At 35.4% G+C, this 24,243-nt stretch overlaps 1 protein-coding gene across 1 annotated transcript in view; it reads right to left on the minus strand.

Annotated features, from left to right (window-relative positions):
* Positions 1 to 269: 269 nt before the first annotated feature.
* The window catches only part of LOC126475251 (low-density lipoprotein receptor-related protein 6), a 327,744-nt gene continuing 303,770 nt past the window's right edge, over positions 270 to 24,243 (minus strand). Inside the window, exons 18-22 of the mRNA XM_050102953.1 lie at positions 23,307 to 23,495; positions 15,977 to 16,163; positions 11,604 to 11,916; positions 7,581 to 7,769; positions 270 to 5,568 (exon numbers count right to left, since the gene is read on the minus strand). Coding sequence (XP_049958910.1) covers positions 4,697 to 5,568; positions 7,581 to 7,769; positions 11,604 to 11,916; positions 15,977 to 16,163; positions 23,307 to 23,495 — 1,750 coding nt within the window. The 3' untranslated portion in view covers positions 270 to 4,696. The remainder of the gene's footprint in view (positions 5,569 to 7,580; positions 7,770 to 11,603; positions 11,917 to 15,976; positions 16,164 to 23,306; positions 23,496 to 24,243) is intronic.

Raw genomic sequence — 24,243 nt, forward strand, 5'->3', positions numbered from 1 at the left:
AGAGACAGCACATGCTCAGTTACGAAAGGAAACTAGTTGTGTTCTTTTTTGATGAAACCATCTTTGAATTTTTGTCTTGTTTCGAGAAATCATGGAAAACTGAAATCCATATGCTGTCTTCTCTAATGCAAGTTAAATGTCTTAACTATTGCACCACTTAATCTGCAGCTCCTAAACCAATGTTCTACCTACAGCAACACATTAATTTGGGGGATGGGAGAGTGAACAGGTTTTCTTTACATCTAACAAGATCACTCACAATATACAAATTCTTTTGAGAATTTATTGCAGTTAGCAATTGCGGCAGCAAGAATATATTGTACAAACACAATGTACACTTATTTACATTTTCTTATATCTTTGACCTTTGTACAGGAATTACAACAACAATGAATAGAACCATGTCTTAAGCTTCACTTTTATGGCACAGCAATTTAAAAACAAAAATATCAACATTTAAATGCTATTTTCAGGAACATTTGACTATGCAACTAATGTACAAGCTCAATGCAAGTGATTCTGTATATATACACACACACATAAGTCCTGAGTAATGTTTTGCACTTTAATAAATCACACACTGAAAAAAGAGGCACTTTTCCATACACATATACAGGGGTGTACATGGTTACCATCATACACAGATTTACATAATGACAATAGGTACCTTCATATTACCGAGTAAGTACTCATCTTTAACTTAAAAAATAAGATGTGCAGCAATTAGGTGCTTTTGAGATGAAATGACCACACAAAATTCTGATACTTAAATAGACAAAATATACTGACAAAATATAAGATAGCACATACTGTGGAAAATTCAGGATGAATAATGGCAATATCATGAGAAGGATAGATTGCAACTCACCATTCAGCAGACATGTTTAGTTGTAGATAGGCACAACACAAAGACTGTCAAACAAGTTACCTCTGGGCCAAAAATGCTTTCTTCTGAATTAGACAACACACACACACACACACACACACACACACACACACACACACACACACAGACAGACAGAGAGAGAGAGAGAGAGAGAGAGAGAGAGAGCGCTGTATGTGCATGTTGTCTTATTCAGAAGAAGCCCTTAACATCTCTGCTTTATTGTGAGTAGCAATCTGTCCTTTTCATAATATTGTCATACCACATATTGTCATTGTGTAAACTGTGGCTATCAAATAATGGACCTATACATATCTATTGTCTTAAGAACAATCAGTCACTTTAAACAGGAAATCACAATAAATAAAAGTGAGGAAAGTGTGTTAGATCTTAATATTCTAACTCAATATTTTTCTCTCATAACCAAGGTTACAACACTTGAATTTCTAAAAGGGATCTGACGGTAGATGTAAAGAGGGTACCTTTTATATCAGTCTCTGAAATACAGCTACTGAATACGGGACAAGTAAATATTCAGGTTCCTGTCAATCACTGAATTTGTCTATGAAGAGTGTGACAGATGTGTCCTTACTGAACATTTCAGAATGTCACACTTCCTAAAAATCCAACAGCATGAAGCAAAATGGAATAATTAAGTACACTGCTAACAAAGATAAACACATCTAGTTTATGACACAGCTTATATGCCTTTCAACAGATTTCTTCAGCCTCCAAAACAAATTACTACAATGTCTTTACACCATGCAATATGATTACAAAAATAGGATATGTTATTGTTGCACAACATGTTATTAAAATTATAAATGGCAAATGCCATTTCAAAAAATTGTTCCTAGTAACAAATTTGCCTACAGTTTATTTTAACACTTATTTAAGGCACCCTTTTAGAATTATGTTTAACATTTACCAAATGTTGTATGTGTGTTTCCTGTTTAAATAATTATAGCCATTATTTTGTTTACAATACCTTCAAATAATAGGAATGCCATCCTATAATTTGCATTTCAAAAATTAACCTAATTACAAGAACAATTAGAATATGTCTGCAATTCAATTCGAAGTCTGATATCTGCGACAATTTGACTAAATGAATACTGGAAATAATTATTTTTAATAAAATATTTGTTACTGTAATTTAAGAGATAAGCCTTATACCACTGAATCTAAATTGGTATCAGTTTTAAATGGTGTGTTGCAAAATAAAATAGACTGTATCAACTGACAACTACAGAGAAGAGGCAAAGACTGAGTTGGTAGTTCTTGCAAATCCTAGGTGTAAAAGGCAATATTAAAAACATATACACACATTTACAACATGCCATTATAATAAAGGTGAAATACTGAATATAGAGATATGACATGCAAAGTAATTAAAATGGAAAGTAGCGAAAAGAAACTTTAATAAATAAACGAGGAGAAAGTTAATGAGTGTACTTTTTAACATAAATGCCAATGTGGGAATAAAGAAGTTCACTTGTTTCTGTATGTGTAAGTGCAAAGTCTGCTTAGTCTAAGTCCACTTCTGATCAGGTTAACATTATACAAATTAAACTGTTTCATAAATTATTCTCAAATTAAATCAGAAGTGAATTCTGTGTGCAAGGGTACAATAACACACAAAAGCTCTGGAGAAACAGAAACTGGTTATTAATTGAATGCCCATAATTTTTTCCATTTAATAAAAGAAATTCATACTGCTTTTACCAATATTTTAAACAGACAGGACTGATATGAATGTGCCACATATCAACCCATTTCACAAAGATTTTATCATAGCAGCTCACAAAGTTAAAATTAAATTTACAGGTTACATTCAAATCAACATACATGTTACAAGCTGTTCTGAATAAGACTATCATATTAACACAGTTAAAGAAATAAACGCCTCTGAAGTATTTCTCTAGCTGCCCCAAATCAAACAGTTTGTGCGATTAAATGTTTTTGTTTACACCATGAACATAAGGCAATATTATGGCACTGCACAAATATGCTTCACTTCCGATAGTGTGTTGAGCATAACAGGTAAGAAATTTTTTCCATTAACGAAACATATTAGACTATCATGCTGCTCATCAAAGTAAATGGTAGCAAAGCAAGTTACAAGCATAAGCCTAATGTATTATAAAAATTCTCTCACTGAAGGACAATTACACAACTGAAACAAACAATCATTATATAGAAACTGTTAAGTACAAAAATGTTGAGCAACACACCATTTTGTTTATAAAATGGGAAATTTGACAACACATAAGCCAATAAAGCCCATTTCTTGGAAAATTAGCCTCATATAATATACACATGTACATAAAACACACATTTTTAAAAAACACTCTAAATAAACAAATGTACATCATTTTATAAAAATACTTATTATCAACATAATTATATATAAATATACAGAAAAGCTAAATTTCCAACAAGATGAAGTATGAACTTACTGAAACTCGATAGAAATACAATTTTTGATACATGTAGTTTCTAAGCCATGAACATCATAAATTATTTTGATATAAAATTCACATCAATTGTTTCAAATCGCTAGGCTATGTTATTATACAAATTTTCAGTGACTGTCCAGCTTCACAGAAGCACATACACTAGAAATGTCAAATTATGCTCCTTAGAGAAACAAAATATATTTAGAGTTTGAAATGGCACATAACATTACATATGATTTATTGATTATTAAAAAAGTACTAGTTTTTAAATGAAATCAGTTTTAGTATACTTTTCAAAGTGAAGGATCATTTTCAAATTTAGGGAAGACCTTGTATTTGCTGACATTAAATTAATGTGTAAAATTTGAATATAAAGCTCTCACCAATTAATAATGTACCAGAAGGTTAATGTCTACACATATTACAAATTAACATCGCTTGCCACATTTTTTCTGCCTGTAGGTGAAAGTTTATCTCAGGAACTATGGTACATATTTTGATATGGTTTTCTCTAATAGGTAGACTTATTTATGAGGAAGGTTTGTGTATAAAATTTATTTCTGTTTTGCCAGACAAGTCGTCCACTTTTAGATACCTGTGTGAAGCCAGGGTGAGGCAGGTTAATAGTTGTAACATATAAGTTAATTAGTTTTCACATGTCAGATCTAATACAAAAAATATTTTCCCCATTTACAATGTCAGCAACTACCAGAAGGCGCAGTTAATATTTCATATTTATAATATACAAGAAAAAACAAAGTCTCAATAAAAAAAGTCTGCTGTGTTAACTAATATTATCAGTCTAATACAATGCAGTCATCACAACATGCTGAAACATTGCATGCAAGTGACACAACATTAATGTCATATAAAATTTTATTTTAACAATTATTAAAGATTAATACTCCACATGTAACAAAAATAATTTTCATATATATGTATATACGTATATGGCATTAACGTTAATGTACAAAGGATATGGCTGCACAGGATATAGCAAACATTCTGCGGTACTTCTTCCTCCAACAATAGCTAAACATAAAAAATTGTTTCAGTCCATATGCTATCATGATTTTAATGAAAACTCATTCATCATATATGCTTAGTTTCTATTCAACAGAAAACTCTCACTAACTGTCTTTCTGATCAATATTATAACATAAAACAAAAATTACATTACAGAATTGTTTTTTCACTTACATTCTTTTGAAACACTTCTGCTTTCATTCTTAGCACCAGAAATAATCCTCTTACTCAAACTGATCACATCATGTTGCAGCTGCTGTACTGTTCAGATGTTCAATGTTACAAGTCTGAAAACAATGATGCCTCCAATCCACACACTGACTCACTATCAGCAATCACAGCGGCTGCCGGGAGATGGCACTGGTGAAGGTGGAGGTGGAAGGGGATTGAAGTACGTGGACGATCTCCCTGCAGTAGACGATGGTGATGGGGGACACGAAGTTGGTATTCCGCCTTCACTATGATAGTGAGATCTTGGTGTGGGAGGTGGAGGAAATGGGTCTGAGTCATACTCAGAGGCAGGAGGAGCATAATACCTGCCACCACGCAGTGGATAATTTGAATCTGATTCATCACATACATCAGTGCTACACGGTGTTGGAGGAGGTGGCTGATTAATAGCCCGGTAATGCCTATAGGGTCTATATCTAGAAGCACCAGAAGAAGAGCAACAATAATCCTCATTGTAACTATGGTGAAGTCTTCTTGTAGAATCAGCTGTGGTTGCGGGACTAGGAGGTGGATTCAGTGTTTCACGAGGATAACAAAGCAGAGATGAAGACGACATTAACATTGGAGCAACTACAGGTCCACCACCTTCAGTTGTGGAGCTGGAAGCTCCAGTAATGTGATTCCTATCATAGCTATTTGTAGTAGTTGTACTGCCATTCAGCATTGACATGTGCACACCATCAATCCCTGGTTTTGTGGGTCCTTTAACTAAACGATGTCCATTCTTCTGCAATGTGGTCACTGTACAAATAGGTTTGGGAACACCTCTTAAAGGCTTAGGTGATAACGCATCACCTGCCGAGTCATCTAGTTCATCATCTAGAGCTATATTGTTGGAACCCATTAAGCGTTTTCGGCAGTAATACAAGAAAAGACCAATTGTTATCAGTGCAGCCACAGCAATGATGACACCAACAGCTAATGCACTTTTGTGTGATTTTTCTGCCAACGCTGGGTCCCCTTTTGAAGCTGTAAAACGAAAATGTTAAAGCATTAGCACATTATTAAGACAGGTACATATTTGTTAAATCTTTGACAAATAGGTTTAGATTCAGAATATTTTATTATAGGCAGCTTTCGTAAAAGCAGGAAAGGGAAAGAACTATACAGGGTGCTGGAGGAAAGAGAAAGTGTGTGTGAGACTGGAGTGGGAGCAGGGAGGGCTAAGAGGCAGATAAAGGAACTAGCAAGGTTTTTGGTTACTGAGGTTACAGGAATGAAGTATGTTACTGGAGGAGTTTCCACCTGCACAATTTAGAAAAGCTGGTGTTGGCGTCCAGAATCCGTAGGGCATGCACTGTGACACAGCCATTGAAGTCAAGAACACACCTTTTTCTATGTCATTCTCTATTCCCACTCAAACCTCACAAATGCCTTCTTTCCTCCCAACACACCTACATAGTCCCTGCCACTTATTTGCATACCTCCTGTCCACCCCCCCCCCCCCCAAAAAAAGCTTCCCAGCGCCTAGAGATGAGAGTGATACCGTGTGTGTGTGTGTGTGTGTGTGTGTGTGTGTGTGTGTGTGTGTGAATATAAATCTGAAGAAGGAAGGACTGTGTCCACTTGCCTTGTCTACTTTTAAATGTACCTATCTGCTGCTCAGCACCTCCTTATTGTTAATAATAAGATTGTAATTTAATTTTTGAGTTTCTGGTATTCTAGTTTACATTTCCTTGTGTAAGAGAATTGTTTCAAAGAATGCAGAACTCTACTATGAATTTAAGTATCCATCATAAACTTTTCTTGGACACTGCTTTCATAATCTTCTGCTATGGTCATATGCCGAAAGGAACACACATTGGCCTGCAAATGTAAAATTCTTGAAAATAAATTTGTGGGTTGGTGGATCAACTCTGAGTACTATGCTAAGGACAAACAATGGTTGCAAAATTATGTCGACAAGTTTGTTTGAAGGACAACATAATGTAAGGCGCATCAAATCTGAAAGCAAGCCGTACACCCAGAAAAGTTGTGTTTGGGATTCTTTATTAGCTCTCTCATGCTATTAAGAAACTTGTCTTTTAATGTCTTTGTTACATATCTTATGCAGGACAAGAAGAGGTGACACCAAATATTGAATGTTTACAGTTAAGTTATTTTACATTACTTCAGTCTCATTTTAGTTTTATTCCAGTGGCTGTAAAACTTTAAATGCTTAGGTTTCCTTGTATGCAAGTTTTTAGTGAAACCAACAACACAGAACTTGGGAAACCTCAAAAAATTCTTTTACAACTTTAATCATGTCACTGATACAAAATTACAAGTATTGCATTAAATACTGTGATCCCATTGCTTTGTATTGCTTGGAATACATTATAAAGAAATAAGCAATGTAAAAAGCTCAAGTTGATCACACATCTCAAGTTCATTCACAGTCAGATCCACATGAGTTCAATTTATTTTCTCTGCAGCTCCACAAAACCAAGTTATAAAACATTCATTCGGCATCTTCTACCACACAAAAACACCAGACATAATACGTAATGGCCAACAGCACTGATGCTAACAAAAAGCCAACCAAACATTGAGTAGAATAAAAACTGAAAAATATTTTGAAACTAAATACACCCTGGATAACATACAAAAACCTCACATACTTCAACTACATAATGATATATCTTCAATTCTGGAAAAGACTACAACAGTCATTTCACTTCTTCAGAAATAATATGAAAATCTGAAGATGTTCATTTCTCATTCTCTTCAAAGGTATATACTTTAGTGCTTTCTTTATCAGTTATTATGCATGGGAAAAAGGAGCTAAATCGCAATAGTAAAAAGCTCAATTACTTTGTAGATTCTATACACATATCTGAAATGTAGAAAGTATTGTACCTATTGTTGATGATTCTAATACAAGAATAATAAATATAACCTGGTTGAAAACACACTGATGAAGCTCCTAATACTGATAAATTTAAACTTAGTGTTTTCAGATACTTTAATTTAATGTGAACAACACAACAATAAATACTCACATCCCAATATACAAAGAGCATGGGCTTCATCACTGCCATCATTACAGTTTTTTATACCATCACATTTCATTGTGTTTGAGATGCATATTCCCGTATCAATACAAAGAAATTCATCTCTTGACTTGCAACAATGTGATTCGTCAAAACCATCTGGGCACTGTGGGGTACCATCACATACCCACGCCTTCTCTGTAGAGAAATAAACCAAAAAAATAAGAACTATTAAAAATAATCAAAACATTCATCTGGCAATCCAAATATTACGACTATGTAATTAAAACAAACATCATTTCTGTACTTGATACGCAATAACTGCAGCATGACAGACAACACTGTGTAACATTTACAGAAAATAATATCCTGTTATAATTTTGAAATGTTGTAGACTGCTAGTTATAAATGTGTAATGCTGAGTTCATCATCTTTCATTTGTTCCTTTAAACAATGGTATGAATGGAGAGATTGTTATTCGCCACATCAAGTCACAGCAGCCAAAGACAACAGAGGCCTTAAATGTGAGAGTTTAGTGTTCTTATTTGAACCTGGATTTCTCCTTTGTTATTTAGTGTGAGAGTATGTAGAGTTATACAGATATGCATCTCATGAAAATTTATCCGCTGATAAAAATATAACAAATCTAATTTCAAACTGAGAAACAAGAGCATTCAGGCTTCACTAATTTTGGATGCAAGAGATAAAAATGACACTTTTGAGTCACTTTTCACATAATTCTGATAACTATGTAACATTATTTCCAGGCTACCCAGATGATGTAGCTCTGTTTTTGTATGGTAGTCAGCTCAGCCAATTTCCGGCGGCCAGGGAAAGGAGTGTTCTGCTTGAAGAGGATGGACTGGATTTTCTACAATCCTTCTGAATGGTTGGTTTCACAGGGAGATAAATTTTGCCATTACAGCCATGCAGAAAGGGTTCTAAATGTCCTGTCAGATGGCAGCACCTTTCACTAGTTCTGTAGGCAGGAGTAAAGGAATGGCCAATGACAGTGCCTATTGTTTGCTCCTGTTTTCCAACTGACTAAAAAGCCTGTATTTTAAACAATTTTGTGGAGTGGTGGGGAGCACACAAAATAGAGGAAGCCAGCCATCAGCCCTTTTGGGTTGGGGTGGCAAATCATGACACCTCTGTGCTGGAATTTTTATTTGAATGTATCGGAGTTGTGGAATGATGGATCCTCCCTGATCAACCAAGTCACATTTCTGCAACAGAAAGCTGACAAAGTATTCGGAAGTGCATTCCTCTGTGCGGGAGTTAATTACAGGTTGGGCATTTTCCTGCTGTTGTTTGTGACCATTGTGGAGTAACAAGTGTGGACTTTTTTGATGAATTATGAGGTCGGGGTGAAAAAGGAGCCAGTAGCTTGGCTACGGTTAGTTCTGGTCAATTGGAGAGTAGCGCTTTTGGGTGACCTTTTCTCTGTTGGCATTGAACTGTGTTCCCATCTAGTTGTTAGTTGTAGTCAACAGTAATCACTAATAGATAGTTGAAGGTATTCACTGAACAGTTAGTGGTGAATCTTTCCAATCCACTGGTCACGTCTAGGAATCTTACATGAAAGAAGTTAAGTCATCATCACAAGGAATGGATTAGCTAACACAGGTGTGGCACTCTATGAGTTTTGTGATGTCACTTCTGCTATTTCACATTGAGGAGCCATTTCATTATGTGAAACACAAAATAAGTTCTGTGATATTTCGGCACATGCCACATAAAATCGGAAGCAGGAATGCTCCCTAAATCACATGCAGAAAGAGAGATGCCATATTGTATTTGTCATATCAGTAGACATACATATTTGGTGGGTTTTACGTTAAACCTTACACTCAATGAGTATATGTTGTTTGTAAGCACCTGCATATTGAATGTCTTGAGAAAGAATCATTATTGGTACAATTTGTTGTAATAAAATGATAGGAAACTTTTGGTGATTAAAGAATTCTCATATCATTATTTTTGTGTTATAACTCTCATGTTATGAAAATAAGCTATTTTAAGGAAATGGCTCAGAGAAGATTCATGAAAAAATGTCGTTCTTGTTGGGATTTATTAGAAACATCAATAGATAACAGTTTGGCAATTAAAGCCTTTAAAAGACCACAACATAAAAAACAGCTAACCAATAGCAAAGCTTTAGTGCAGTGTAGTTAGTAGATGTGTCACATTACAGAACAGAAGGTAGATCAAAAGAGGATTCGTGTCCCACTATATCCAACCTTTTTTTTTTTTCTTTTCCCACCCTTTCATTTTCTAAAATGATTGTGATATTTTCGTATGATACAAACAAATTTATGTAGTATTTGATGTTGTATAAATTTAAGTGCACACACTGTAAGGAACAAGTTTGTTCAGTTTGGTGAATTTTTATAAGTTGACATTCTTACTGACTGGACATGTATCTTACCTTTTTGTCTTGTTACATGTTCATGTATACTAAAGCTTTAATTTATGTACACCACAAAAAGAACAACATGAGCAACATATGCACAAGAGAGGAAATTTGTATTTTAATAGGGCTAGTGTAAGAAATTTATACTTGCCCATTTTTGTGGACAAATTGTAAGGTTTTCTAGCCAAATAAAATCAACAACTCCACTAACTGCCACTGGAGAGCACTGGGAGCACAAATGACATTTACCAGCTTATCCTGCAAGCTAATGGCAGTATTTCTCATAACACTGGATATCCTGTCTGCATGCATGTCAATCATAGTTGCCTTGTCTCATGTGACAATGGCTTTACGTAGCAACACAGCTTTTCATAATTGACTGTGGAGCTGAGAGACGTATAATTTTGTGTCAAAGGTCAAAGCGAGGCTGGCAACCCTTATTTCACCTGACTGAATAGTGCAGCACAGTAGACAATCTGGGTCCATGAAATCTGATTAGCAGTACATTGCATCACCAGTCTCATGCTCCACATATTGCCAAGAGCACGTCGATTCTGGCTGCAGCTGTGAGTGTGACTTTGCGCAGCACTACGGAAGCATTGAGAACGGACAAAAGGAACTGTAAAGGAGATAGTGATAAGCCTTGTAATGTTTCAAGAATTTCCGCATAAATTCTAGAACCACTCGGCCTTTGACCATCTCGAATGCATGACATTTTAAATGTAACTTAGACTACTGTAGTGAAAAAAAAGGAAGAAAAGTTGAAATATTGTTAAATGGATGTTCGTCTTGGACTTGGAGAGGATAAGACGTGTATTCCGATCCAGGATGAGAATGGACTTGGTTTTTTAAGCCAACTTTCTCTTATATGTAAGTGAACTTTGTTTATAACCTTTGGATATGCGAAGAGACTTACTTGACAGTGTTTGCTTACGTGGATAAGAAGATTTGAAAAAGTTTTGATGTTTGAATATACATCTTTAAGTGAAGCAAAAGAAACTGTGTATGTCTGCTTATTTTTTTTTATAAATAGAAAGAGTCTTGAGAAATACCTGTTCCTAGCAAATATACTTCGGAGAAGAAGAGAAAAGGAGGTTGCAGAAGCAAGCTAACCAGCAAGGAAAGTCGGCTGACAATGTCAAGTAAGTCGTACCGTTAAAGAAGTGAGAGTTTACACACATACTTCACCACTTTTAAGTTGACCAAAGCAAGAGCCTCCCACATGAAAAAACAAATACAGGTTTGACATGCATCATCAGTGGAGCTACCTTTGTGTAATGAGAAACAAAGCTAAAAGAAATTATAACAATGTCTTAAAATTTCAATACTCTGAGGAAAGTTTATAGCTGACGAACTGATGGCAAGACTTTAGGAATGACACAAGTGACAAATCACAACATTTATGTTTAGTTATATAAATAAATAACTATATTGATAGGAGAACAATACTTTTTCCACAGACATTCTTGACAGAAGGTGGTTGATTTATATGTCAGTTAAATCTAGAGACTTAATTCTAAACAACTTATAGTGGCTTTGTAATAACCCTACCAGATTTTGCAGATGCCAGTAAACATAAAGAGAGAGATTATAAATTTGTAAATCATGAAAGACGGTACCAATGCATCGTCCACTCTGGCATTTAAATTGATCTGGTGGACAAGCAGGACAATCCTCTTCATCACTGCCGTCAGCACAATCCTTGTGACCATCACAGCGCCAAGATGCAGGCAGACAGTCCTTTAATGAAATGCTTCCTGTGGCACATGTAAAATGATCTTGCCCACATGCAGGTGGTGGAATGCATGTTCGTTCATCATCCTGCAGCCCCAAACCAGCTGGGCAACCACAGGCAGGACCATCACTACCAACTGCCCCTTGCAACTGCAGGCATATATGTGAGCATCCCTCGCATGTCCTTTCCACATATAACTGTAAACAAAAAGAAATTTTTGTTGGCCAGAGAGTCACAAGTTTCACTTGCATACTGCCAGTGGCAAGGGATATGAGAGGATTAACAGACCTTCCCCAGTCTGAATAGCAAGACAGAAAATATTTAGTAGTACAAATGTAATGTGGAAAGTTTTGGCAGAATGTAAATAATTTAGGAGTAAAGGTAACAACTCAGTGAACAGCATAAACAATACTGAACAGTTATTTTGCTTTCAGAGAAATAATTTTTTTACTCTCTCTCTCTCTCTCTCTCTCTCTCTCTCTCTCTCTCTCTTTCTCTTCATTGTTATATTTGTTTCACATATAATGCTTGGGTGTTTTGGTTGAAAACTTCAATGTACAGCAGTCTTTCCCCTATGCATGCTGCAACTCACTCCTCTGTATGATGAGTAGCAAACTCTTCTTTTCATAATATTCTCATTATTCCAAATGAATGTAAGGACTTCGGAAACAACAGGAAGCTGCCTGTGAGAATTTTATTACTTTTCCCTTGCTTTCAATATTATTTGAACTCTAGCAGTAGTGAGCTTGTCTACACTGAAAGTAACTATTTAGGCAAAGTAAAAGAAGAACAAGTCCAAGAGCTTTTCAGTAGAATGGTATCCATTAACAATGAAAATTTACTTCATGATCTGCATTATCTACACTTGTTTTATGAATCTACAGGTGTAAACAATGAAATTGAACTTGTTTACAAGTGCAAACAAACCTGTTTTGAATGCACACCACAGATGCAATTGAGCAGCATTTTTCTAAAGTACTGATATATGCACATAAGAACTCAGTATAAATATTTATTTGTTTATTAATTTATTTTTCCCTCTTAGATGTCCTTCCACATGAAGTTTGTTGTCAGCAGTCAATCACCATAGGAAAACAACAGTAAGATTCACAAGTTTAGTACTAGAAGGACAAATGACTAATAATATTAATCACTCAGTCTTTGGATTGGCACAGAAAGGAGTGAGGCATTCAGCCATGAAAATCTTTGACCATCTGCCTAGTAATGTACTGAATTTAGTGTTTAAATAAACTAACATCAAACACAAAAGGAATAATTTCTTAATGTCTATTAGTATGATTCGTGTGTGTGTGTGTGTGTGTGTGTGTGTGTGTGTGTGTGTGAGAGAGAGAGAGAGAGAGAGAGAGAGAGAGAGAGAGAAACATAGTTAAGTATAATGAACCATTGTATGGATGTAAGAAGGAAAAAAAATATCCTTAAGAAAACACACAAACAGTCAGCTTTTTGCCATATTGACTTGTTCCATATCACAATTATGATCCACAAAATATGAAAATGACTAACATATCCAACTTCAGTAAATAGGAGACAAATGTGATACGATCAAATTATTGTACTCATGACAATAGTTTATGAGTACCATCCTGTTGAATATACTAATGTGGATGGGTCAGTATTTTAAAATCCATTCAATTTCTACAAGCACCAAATACACACACTGAACATATGACAATGGACATACTGCATGAGGAGCAATGGTGTTACAGAGTCCAAGTATGCTGCTGCGTCTTTTGTAGAAAATATCAGGACCTGAATTCTATGAATGTAACAATATTGTGATTTCCATTCTAGAAAGTGCAAGTGTCTGTACAACAGATTCGAAACACTGTAGACCTGATCTCTCTAGTTTTCTCAATGCTTGAGATTAATAATCAGCTTTCCATTGTTCTGCCATGTTACTGATACCATTGTTTCTACATCTGAAGGAGACAACTGGGTCAGTCATCAAAATATTGAGCAGAAAAATGGCAACAACAACTTGGCTGAAACCCTGAAAGCACACTAGTAACTGCTGACACACATTTATATTCTGATAATAGCAACTGGATTTTCTTCCCATATGCAAATGATTATTTCAGTTGCTTCCAGAAATTGATGTATTAACAAAAGTATCACCAGAGTACAGCATTCACATCTCTCTTCACCTTTCAGTATAATAAAATAGCATTAAAACTTTTACTTTGGTGTGTATCCACAGACCTCCCAAGCACACCTGCATTTAGTTGTCAAATCTGTTATCGTTAATGCTAATTAACCATACTTTCTGCATTTGGTCTTATACTCTAGAGGGAGATATAGTGGTACAATTACCAGGTGTACCGGTATGAAATGAGCATCTTTTTAGAAAATGAAACACTAATTTTGAATTGAAAAGTAAAATCATTTTATTCAAAGTACTGACCATTGCTTTCTATACATTTTGACCACCTTTCTGGCAATTTGTGGACACCACACCAATAGAAATGTTCGTCTTTTGAAGCAAACCAATCAGACACCCAATTTTCAACTTCTTCGCAGGAATCGAAGTGTTCCTCAGCCTATGCGTGTCCCACTGATGAAAACAAATGGTAGTCGGAAGGGGCAAAGTCTGGTGAATACAGCGGGTGGGGTAGCAGCTCCCAGCCAAGTGTTTTGATTGTATCCTGAACCAGTTTTGCTTTGTGTGCATGTGCATTGTCATGTAAAAAAATTACTTTGCCATGTCTTCTGGCCCATTCTGGTCTTTTTTCGATCAATACATAGTTCAAATTGATCATTTGTTGTCTGTAGCGATTAGTATTCACGGTTTCACCGGGTTTTAGAAGCTCATGATACACCACACCTTTCTGATCCCACCAAACACAGAGCACTGTCTTCTTGCCGAATTGATCTGGTTTTGCAGTCGATGTTGATGGTTGTCCCAGATTAACCCATGATTTTTCCCTGTTTAAGATTTTTAAAATAAATCCATTTTTCATCGCCAGTAACAATTCAATGCAAAATTGATTTTCTTTCATGTCTTTGAAGCAAAATTTGACAAATGGTTTTTCGGTTTTCCATCTGTATTTGACTCAATTCACGTGGCACCCATTTTCCACACTTTTGGATCTTTCCCATAGCTTTCAAACGGTCAGAAATTGTTTGTTGTGCAACATTTAGCATTGCTGCCATTTCCTTCTGACTCAAAGTATCATCTTCATCCAATATTGCTTGCAATTCAGCGTCTTCGAACTTTTTTGGTGGTCTTCCACGTTCTTCATTTCTTACATCAAAATCATTATTTCTGAACTGTTGAAACCATCTTTTGCATGTTGCTTCTGATAGAGCATGATCACCATATGCCTCGACAAGCATTCGATGCGACTCTGCAGCACTTTTTTTCAAATGAAAACAAAAAATTAATGCTTTCCGCAAATCATCACTTTCTGGTACAAAATTTGACATTGTTAACACGATGAAAACATGTGATGTTGTTTGTTCCATGACTGGATGTATACTAAATATCTTTGACAGATGTCATACCAACCAAACAAAAAAAAATTAAGGCTCGTTCACAACAAATGTTCCCTATCGACACATTTGTATCTTAACGCTCATTTCATACCGGTACACCTGTTAGTACCCTCTACCACACACCATAAGGTGGCCATTTGTACAGTTGTAAATGTAAATGGGACTATTCATGTCTGGAGTAGTAGCATGGTGATACAAGGTAAGTGTCAGCCATAATAGCACACTGAAATGTTATAGAATTGGCAGTTACTATATTACAATAGTTCGGGAGATACTTGGTCGAAAGTTCACTTAGTTTGAACCACTTGACATGCTGGAATCACAGATTAATAGATATGGTGTATTAGACTAGAAGCAGTTATTTCTCATATGCAACTCCAAAACTGCTTAATCCAGTGTCAGAAAAATCTAATGCTATTGTAAGAAATAGCACAATTAAATAGCATAACAGTTATAACTAATGATATTCAATTCCCTAAATCAGAACAGTATGTTTACGGGGCACTAGTTCCAGAAAATCAGAATAAATACAATGAGGCTTCAAAAAATATGCCCACAGTTTTTTTTTTCTTTTTTTGTGATGTCATTACAAAGCCAGCAGCTTTATACCTATGTTACTCAAAAGAATACTTTACAATTTGGTTTCAATAATACTCCACTATTCTAGAAATATTTTTTAAGCACAGAATACAGTTACTTTTTAATTGTCCTTAAGTTAGAATATTCTTTAATGTCTTTATTTACCTTTTCATCAAATGGAAGCACAGCAACAAGTTCAGTGAGATGAGATGCTCTAACAACAGCTTCCTGATGTTTGCCTGTGAGTTTATCTGCTCGTTCTACTTGTTGTTGATCACCATCAACCCAGTACAAGTAGTCTCCCCAAACAGCAAGATGCTCTTTAACTACTACTTCTGCCAATACCATCCTTCTGAAAAATAGTTATTTGCTTGGTTAAAATTTGTACATATTGTGAACTATTCTTAGAGTTACTTCTGGCATCCTCAATTCTACTTTCCAACAGTGTACTTAAATCCATAGCTGTTTTTGTTGGCCTTCCTAAGTAAAATTACTCAACATTACAGAAGTCAACATGTTTTAAAATAATGGTTAACACAATCATCTAATTGATATTGTTGTCATTAAGATAACAAAGCCTAAAACTGAATCAAAGATGATGTTATTTTTGTAAACTAAATTAAAAGAATATGACATTTTAACAATTAAATATATCTTGGAGAAGAAATGCAATTACATACTCTTGGAAAAGAAATGCAAAATCCAGGAATACAATCTCTGAAGTTCGTCCACTTTCTTCTTTATAGCACTGTGCAGCTATTTCTCCATTTGCACTCACTTTCTGAAATATCTCTGTCAATACATCTTCTTTTACGTCTTTGAAAATGTCATCTCTCTACAACAGTTAGTTTTGATTTGAGAGAAAAAAAACAAGAGTTATTGGCTTTTAGCATCATTTCTTGCTCATTTCTGAATGTTATTTCCCTGTCTTTTTGCTTTCAATATATCTTATGCAGCATGAAAAATGTCATTTGTCACTAATTAAATGCCTAACAAATCTTTACAACATTTAAACAGACAAATATTGTTATCACCAGAATTTTTAGATTTTTTCGTAGCCCAGTGATTTATTCAGTGCACTATTTGAAACAGTGTCAATGGTAATACATTGTGCATCCACTTTTCCAATTTTTGACTTCTTTCTCTTGGCAATCTGTTTACCTTTTTCCTAGGTATCGGGATTCTTTCACCGGTAAAGCAGAATCTTTCTCCATTTTTACATCCACCACATATTTATACTTCTTTTCTATTTATTCAAGACATCATTTTTTTCCTTTTTTAGTGATCTGACTTCTGAAAATGTCAAATAACACTATCAATCCTATGAACTAATTTTTCTGCCTTGCTTACTTTCAATCCAATGGACTATGCCAATCATCATTCTTAATGATGCTTCATTTTCCATCCACTGTCAGCCAGGCTTTGAACTTTAACTTCCTTCATTCCTTCTTCAACAGACAAGATACAGGTATACAGCAAGTATAAATTACACTACTGTCTAACACAATTTACGAAAACTAGAATAGCATTACGGACTCCTTGAAAGACAGAAAACAACATTTAACACAATGCATACAGAAGAGAGCATCTCATTACTAATCTCTGCTACTCTATCAGCAAGCTACTTGAAAATTGCACATAACCAAAATAGATTTGTTGTTTATCATGAGAAACATTCATCTTCATCTTTCCCCAGTTCAACAATTGGTAAGCAGGTGTTCTTATTGTGTGCCTCCAAATACTACATTTTCAACAATCACATTTCTAAAAAAAGCTCCTACAACACCCTTAGAAGCCAAAGGGTATGTAATGTGATGTTATTTTTAGTAACAGATGTTTAAAGTTGAGACACTCCAGAAAATTCAATGAACACCTTGTTGTTGTTGTTGTGGTCTTCAGTCCTGAGACTGGTTTGATGCAGCTCTCCATGCTACTCTATCCTGTGCAAGCTTTTTCATCTCCCAGTACCTACTGCAACCTACATCCTTCTGAATCTGCTTAGTGTATTCATCTCGTGGTCTCCCTCTACGATTTTTACCCTCCACGCTGCCCTCCAATACTAAATTGGTGATCCCTTGATGCCTCAGAACATGCCCTACCAACCGATCCCTTCTTCTGGTCAAGTTGTGCCACAAACTTCTCTTCTCCCCAATCCTATTCAATACTTCCTCATTAGTTACATGATCTACCCATCTAATCTTCAGCATTCTTCTGTAGCACCACATTTCGAAAGCTTCTATTCTCTTCTTGTCTAAACTATTTATCGTCCATGTTTCACTTCCATACATGGCTACACTCCATACGAATACTTTCAGAAATGACTTCCTGACACTTAAATCAATACTGGATGTTAACAAATTTCTCTTCATCAGAAACGCTTTCCTTGCCATTGCCAGTCTACATTTTATATCCTCTCTACTTCGACCATCATCAGTTATTTTGCTCCCCAAATAGCAAAACTCCTTTACTACTTTAAGTGCCTCATTTCCTAATCTAATTCCCTCAGCATCACCCGACTTAATTAGACTACATTCCATTATCCTTGTTTTGCTTTTGTTGATGTTCATCTTATATCCTCCTTTCAAGACACTGTCCATTCCATTCAACTGCTCTTCCAAGTCCTTTGCTGTCTCTGACAGAATTACAATGTCATCGGCGAACCTCAAAGTTTTTACTTCTTCTCCATGAATTTTAATACCTACTCCGAATTTTTCTTTTGTTTCCTTTACTGCTTGCTCAATATACAGATTGAACAACATCGGGGAGAGGCTACAACCCTGTCTTACTCCCTTCCCAACCACTGCTTCCCTTACATGTCCCTCGACTCTTATAACTGCCATCTGGTTTCTGTACAAATTGTAAATAGCCTTTCGCTCCCTGTATTTTACCCCTGCCACCTTTAGAATTTGAAAGAGAGTATTCCAGTCAACATTGTCAAAAGCTTTCTCTAAGTCTACAAATGCTAGAAACGTAGGTTTGCCTTTCCTTAATCTTTCTTCTAAGATAAGTCGTAAGGTCAGTATTGCCTCACGTGTTCCAGTGTTTCTACGGAATCCAAACTGATCTTCCCCGAGGTTGGCTTCTACTAGTTTTTCCATTCGTCTGTAAAGAATTCGTGTTAGTATTTTGCAGCTGTGACTTATTAAGCTGATAGTTCGGTAATTTTCACATCTGTCAACACCTGCTTTCTTTGGGATTGGAATTATTATATTCTTCTTGAAGTCTGAGGGTATTTCGCCTGTTTCATACATCTTGCTCACCAGATGGTAGAGTTTTGTCAGGACTGGCTCTCCCACGGCCGTCAGTAGTTCCAATGGAATATTGTCTATTCCGGGGGCCTTGTTTCGACTCATGTCTTTCAGTGCTCTGTCAAACTCTTCACGCAGTATCGTATCTCCCATTTCATCTTCATCTACATCCTCTTCCATTTCCATAATATTGCCCTCAAGTACATCGCCCTTGTATAGACCCTCTATATACTCTATGAACACCTTAAGGAAAAAATAATTATTTGCACACTTTTGAAGCTTTACTGCCTACCTTATCCAGAACATCAATGCTGAATTCTGTCAGTTAGTAATTTTTCATAACCAATTAAAAATCATGGTTCACAGTGACATTCATAGGAGCACTTAAATGGCAGGTAGTAACCTGTTATGCGAGTTGAACATGACTACGAGTCTACTCAGAGTCTGTTTCTAACATACTGTAATTGTTCATTCTTCTGAATAACAATCTTCTTCATTATTTTGATTAACTGGCTTCAATGTTCTTGCAGCTTCATGGTCTGAAAGTATCTGGCAAAATTCATCATGTACTCGTGGCAAAAAAGAAAGCAGAGTCTGTAACTCCCTATACTTTGTACATTTTAACTTACTTTATTCATTTCTTATTTCTAGAGCTGGGAAGACACTGACATTTCTGCTGCAACAATGTGCTTTCTCGTTATTAATATTTTGAAAATCTTCCAGCTCTTCATTGAGGGATACTTTGTAAAACAACATGAAGGGTGACTTCTTTTGAAAATGCAGCCACTGCATTTGTCTCAAGCCGTTCACCAAGTCCTTGAGATAATCATTGTGTCCACTTAGTGTGATGAAATCATTGTCAGTCATTGAATTTCCTGATGGCCTTGGAAATAAGCAATGGCCCTCATCAAGTATAAAAATTTCAAGTATTTTTCCTGGCATCCTTCTCAATAATTCCACAATTTTGATTGCATCTGACCATAAATAATTAATTTTTGAACTACAGTTTAAATGTTTGTATTCGAACTTTACAATGTATTTACTTTTATTTTGACCTTCAGAATTTTCACTAAAAGCTGTGATGTGTTGAACTGATGTGGGCAATTTACTTATGCAGTGCAAAACACAGGAAGCATCCATGAGCAGCTTGACTCTCATGCCAAATGTACATTGTTGCAACTCCAGAGACAAAATCGTGTACACAAAAACTGTGGGTCCACAGCTGTCTTGCATAATACACTGTTGCAAGAGGGAGTGTCTTGGACAGATCAAAACATATTGCTGTTTTTGAACTATCATACTTTGAACATTCTTTGGTCCTGTCTTTCGCTTCACTAGCTGCCTGTGACTTATGCAAATGTAATTCTTATTCAAGAGTCAGCATCTGAACATTTTTGGTTCTCCATGAACCACCAAGTTCTGCAAACTGTTACATGTCACACAATTATCAGTACAAGACGTATGGAAACCCAGATTGAAGGCCATATTGAACATAAATCTATAGTAACACTCTTTAATAGTGGGAAAATTATTTTCTGCCCAAAACTCTTTATAAATTTCAGACATTTTCCACAGATGGGTCTTATTTTTATAGTTTAAAAAACAAAAATAACATTAATATTATGTAGGAAATAAAATAATAACAATAAATCATGAATAATCAATATAATAATTTTAAATTAAATATCTTCTGTTAAGCACTCAGCCAGGAAAACAAAGAGCTGTTTGCTATCACACGGTAGCCGAGAGATACAAGTGCACTTATACCCTTTGACCTCCTTTGAAAATAGGAGATAGTCTTAGCAGTTTTCCTTTCAGCTACTAGATGCCAGCACCGTACTGCTTGTTACTTGTATCTATTGGCCACAAAGATTTGTGTCGGCTTTAACAACTAACATCTACACTTACTTCCAAAATTTGTCACTTATTCCCCTTGGCTTTTAAGGGTCTGTATTTCAGTGCTAAAACACTTAATGAAGAAAGGCGATGGAGTGGGCAGTAATAATCTCTAAAGTGAAGTGCTGAGTGGCAGATTTGAACCATCATAAACAGAGATGACTATATGCAAGAACAACAACCTGCCACCCAGCATGTTGCATGTTGTCTTACAGGGAGCTGTGATCTCTCCTTTCAATCATAACTTGCACAAAATATACAACTTTCCACTGTCATAATACAATACATTAATAATGTATTTTTGTGTGGCATGTGCGTGTTCATAATTTTGGAGATTCTTACTACAGGACCACAACTGATAATATGTAAGGAAAATGACAACAGCTTATCTCTGCCAGAAGAAGATTCACAATAACCAAGTTGCTACAGATAGTGACCCACAGTTTGTTAATATTAAGTTTTTCTTTCACATATAGCTATTGCAAAAGTAGCCTCTCACGATACATTTTTCAACAGTACTGTCACAAAACATTTTAAAGGTTTATTTTTCAATGAATGCATTACTTTCATTAACACTGATCATACATTGGAATTTGTATACAACCAAAAGAAAAGCACAATACTATTGGAAAAGCAGGTTTTCTCAACTTTATGTTTTATTTCCAACCTTTCTTCAAGTCACTGTACATAATTTCTTTCGAAATACTCATTATTGAATAGTATATATTGTTATTAATACTCAAATGAAAAATAGAAAACTAATTGTTTGATTAAAATTAATTAAGGCAATTCATCAATAACACTGTCACGTGTGGTCATAGTTCTCCTGAATTTACATCTACATGAAGGTGTAACGTCCCTTAGCAAAAGACATATTTTGTAGGAAAGAGAAAATATTGTGCATCGTATTCTGTTATTGTATGGAATTATGTATTTTTTTTTATTATTTATTTTAGATAATATCTGTGTCGGCGAGTACTGAAACCGCACAGACGATAAATATCATACACAGATGAAAAACATCACTAGTATAAATAATACAGCATGAACATTAATTTCTTTGTCTTCTTCTTGGAGTTACAGGAGTAAGATAGCCTGTGTCGCAGTTGTACATGCTAATGTAGTCTTCTTTTGTCATGGTTAATCGATGTACGCCATTACGTACGCATTTTTAAAAAAGGTGTGTATTGTAGATAAGTTAACATATTTGAATGTTTTGAATAGAGTTATTTAATGAAACCTTGCATTATTATTTGTAGTAGCTTGCTTAAATTATTATCCCATCCTTTTAAGACATTTTCAGTTATTTAAATATTACCCGTGGTGCAGAGCTGCGCTACGAACGAACAAGCCGCTGCCGCGGCGCATTCAAACTGCATTAAAAGAAATCGATCATACCGCAAAGAAGCGGGAAGGTAATAGTGAAATAAAATCATCTCTTTCAGCTTCTGGACTTGCAGAGCAGAGCAGCAGATTTTATGATGTGTTTTGCAGGTTGACGCGGGCTGCTGATAATATATTGCTAACAGTACAAAAGAGATAATTTACCTTCGTAACATAATAGGAATTTTGTTGTGCTTAGTTCTGGTCTGGCAAACCTTATAGTGAAAACGTATTTTTCTCCGACAATAGTCTCATGTTCTTGTGCTAGTCGTGGTAATTATTGGTGTTTTACACTTAACAAAAATCCACTGCAAAATGTTGAACAATCTTTGCGAACTGTAACATCAGTATTTCATAACAAAGTAATTTTCATTTTCAATAACTATAAAGTAGGGAAGATATGTTGTTTTTTTTATAGTGAGTTACAGTAACCAAAAATGTTCCTTTAATAGAAAGCCAGATACAGAACAATAAGAACCCAATATATTCTGTTTTGTTGAAAATTAATGATTATAAAGAAATTCTTGGCACAGCATTACTAAAAGGTATTTTGCGGCTCTTTTCGTATATGCGTTATTACGCGAGCAATAACAAAAACAAAACCAAAATAAATAGAAAAGAGTATATATATATTTACGACCAAAAACGCGAAATTGTCGCCCAAAAACGCGGGGCCCGAATTTGCAGTGGCCACGAAAATTAGAATATTTTATGTAGTTTCTTTCAGTGTTTATTGTTATATATATGTATGTATTTAGTGATAAATGTATGTATGTGTATCATGATTAATGCTATGTATTAATGAATGTACAAAAAATTTTCATGAAAAACCGCACCACTGCAAGCAAGTTAGAGGAAACGATCCTGATAGTACTGAGAAACTGTAACGACTACATAATCCGGGGGCAGCCGAACCCCGAGATCAGATAAATAAAAGGTAAGACTACACATCTACATGAAGGGCTCACCTTTCTCTCCCATCCAACGTAGCTCTCTCTATTCCCCTAGAAGAAGCCCAGAACACCAGGTCATCCAACCTATCAACAGCCAATGCCATTGGATTCTTCACATCTGATGCAATTATAGTTTTCTTTTCACCATCAACACGGGATCGTCTAACACTTGGCTCAGCCCCAACATCAGTCCAAAACAGGAAACTGTAATTCAGGAAAACTTTCATCATCACCACACAGACACAGAGAAGTCACAAATCAATAACAACTATATTTTCTCAGTCTGCATCTACAATATAATAATAATAATAGTCCACCCACACTCTATGCTCTGTTATATCTGTTACTAAAGGATTTTGACTATTAGAAATGAAAAAAAACTGAATATTCTACAGTACCAGTCTTTTTTTATAATTATGATATTATTACCTCTGCTGACAGAAAAAGTTATCAGTTCAATGTAAGAGAAATCTGTAGCCAGTGAGGTGAGTTAATGCATACAGTGTGTTTTTCAGTAGATGTTACAAACCACATAGAGCTTGGTACTCCTTGTCAGCAACTTTTGAATGTGAAGCAGATTCTACTTGTATTAGAGTGTGGAGTAGCATCTGGGAACAATTACAAAACACTGTGAATTTTTGCTCAATTTCTGGGCTAAACTTTGCCCAACCAGTTGTTCATGCAATGTGAGGGCAATCTTTCCAATCATTCACTAGTTTGCAAAACTAGGTTATGAATGGATTGTCAGATGGCATCTTCAAACAGAAAATTGATTTTTGGCTGTAAAGGGATTGTACCAATGGTAATGGCCACAACTAAGAAACAAATCACTCATTCTGCAGTCCCAAAGTGAACCAGTTGAGATGCATATTTTAATGCAGGTATCCATGATTGTATGGCATGTTAGCTGACAGGTTTTTATGAGATTCAAACTTGACTATATAATCATTTA

This window comes from Schistocerca serialis, chromosome 4, assembly GCF_023864345.2.
Source record: "Schistocerca serialis cubense isolate TAMUIC-IGC-003099 chromosome 4, iqSchSeri2.2, whole genome shotgun sequence".
In the NCBI taxonomy this organism is placed as follows: Eukaryota; Metazoa; Arthropoda; class Insecta; order Orthoptera; family Acrididae; genus Schistocerca; species Schistocerca serialis.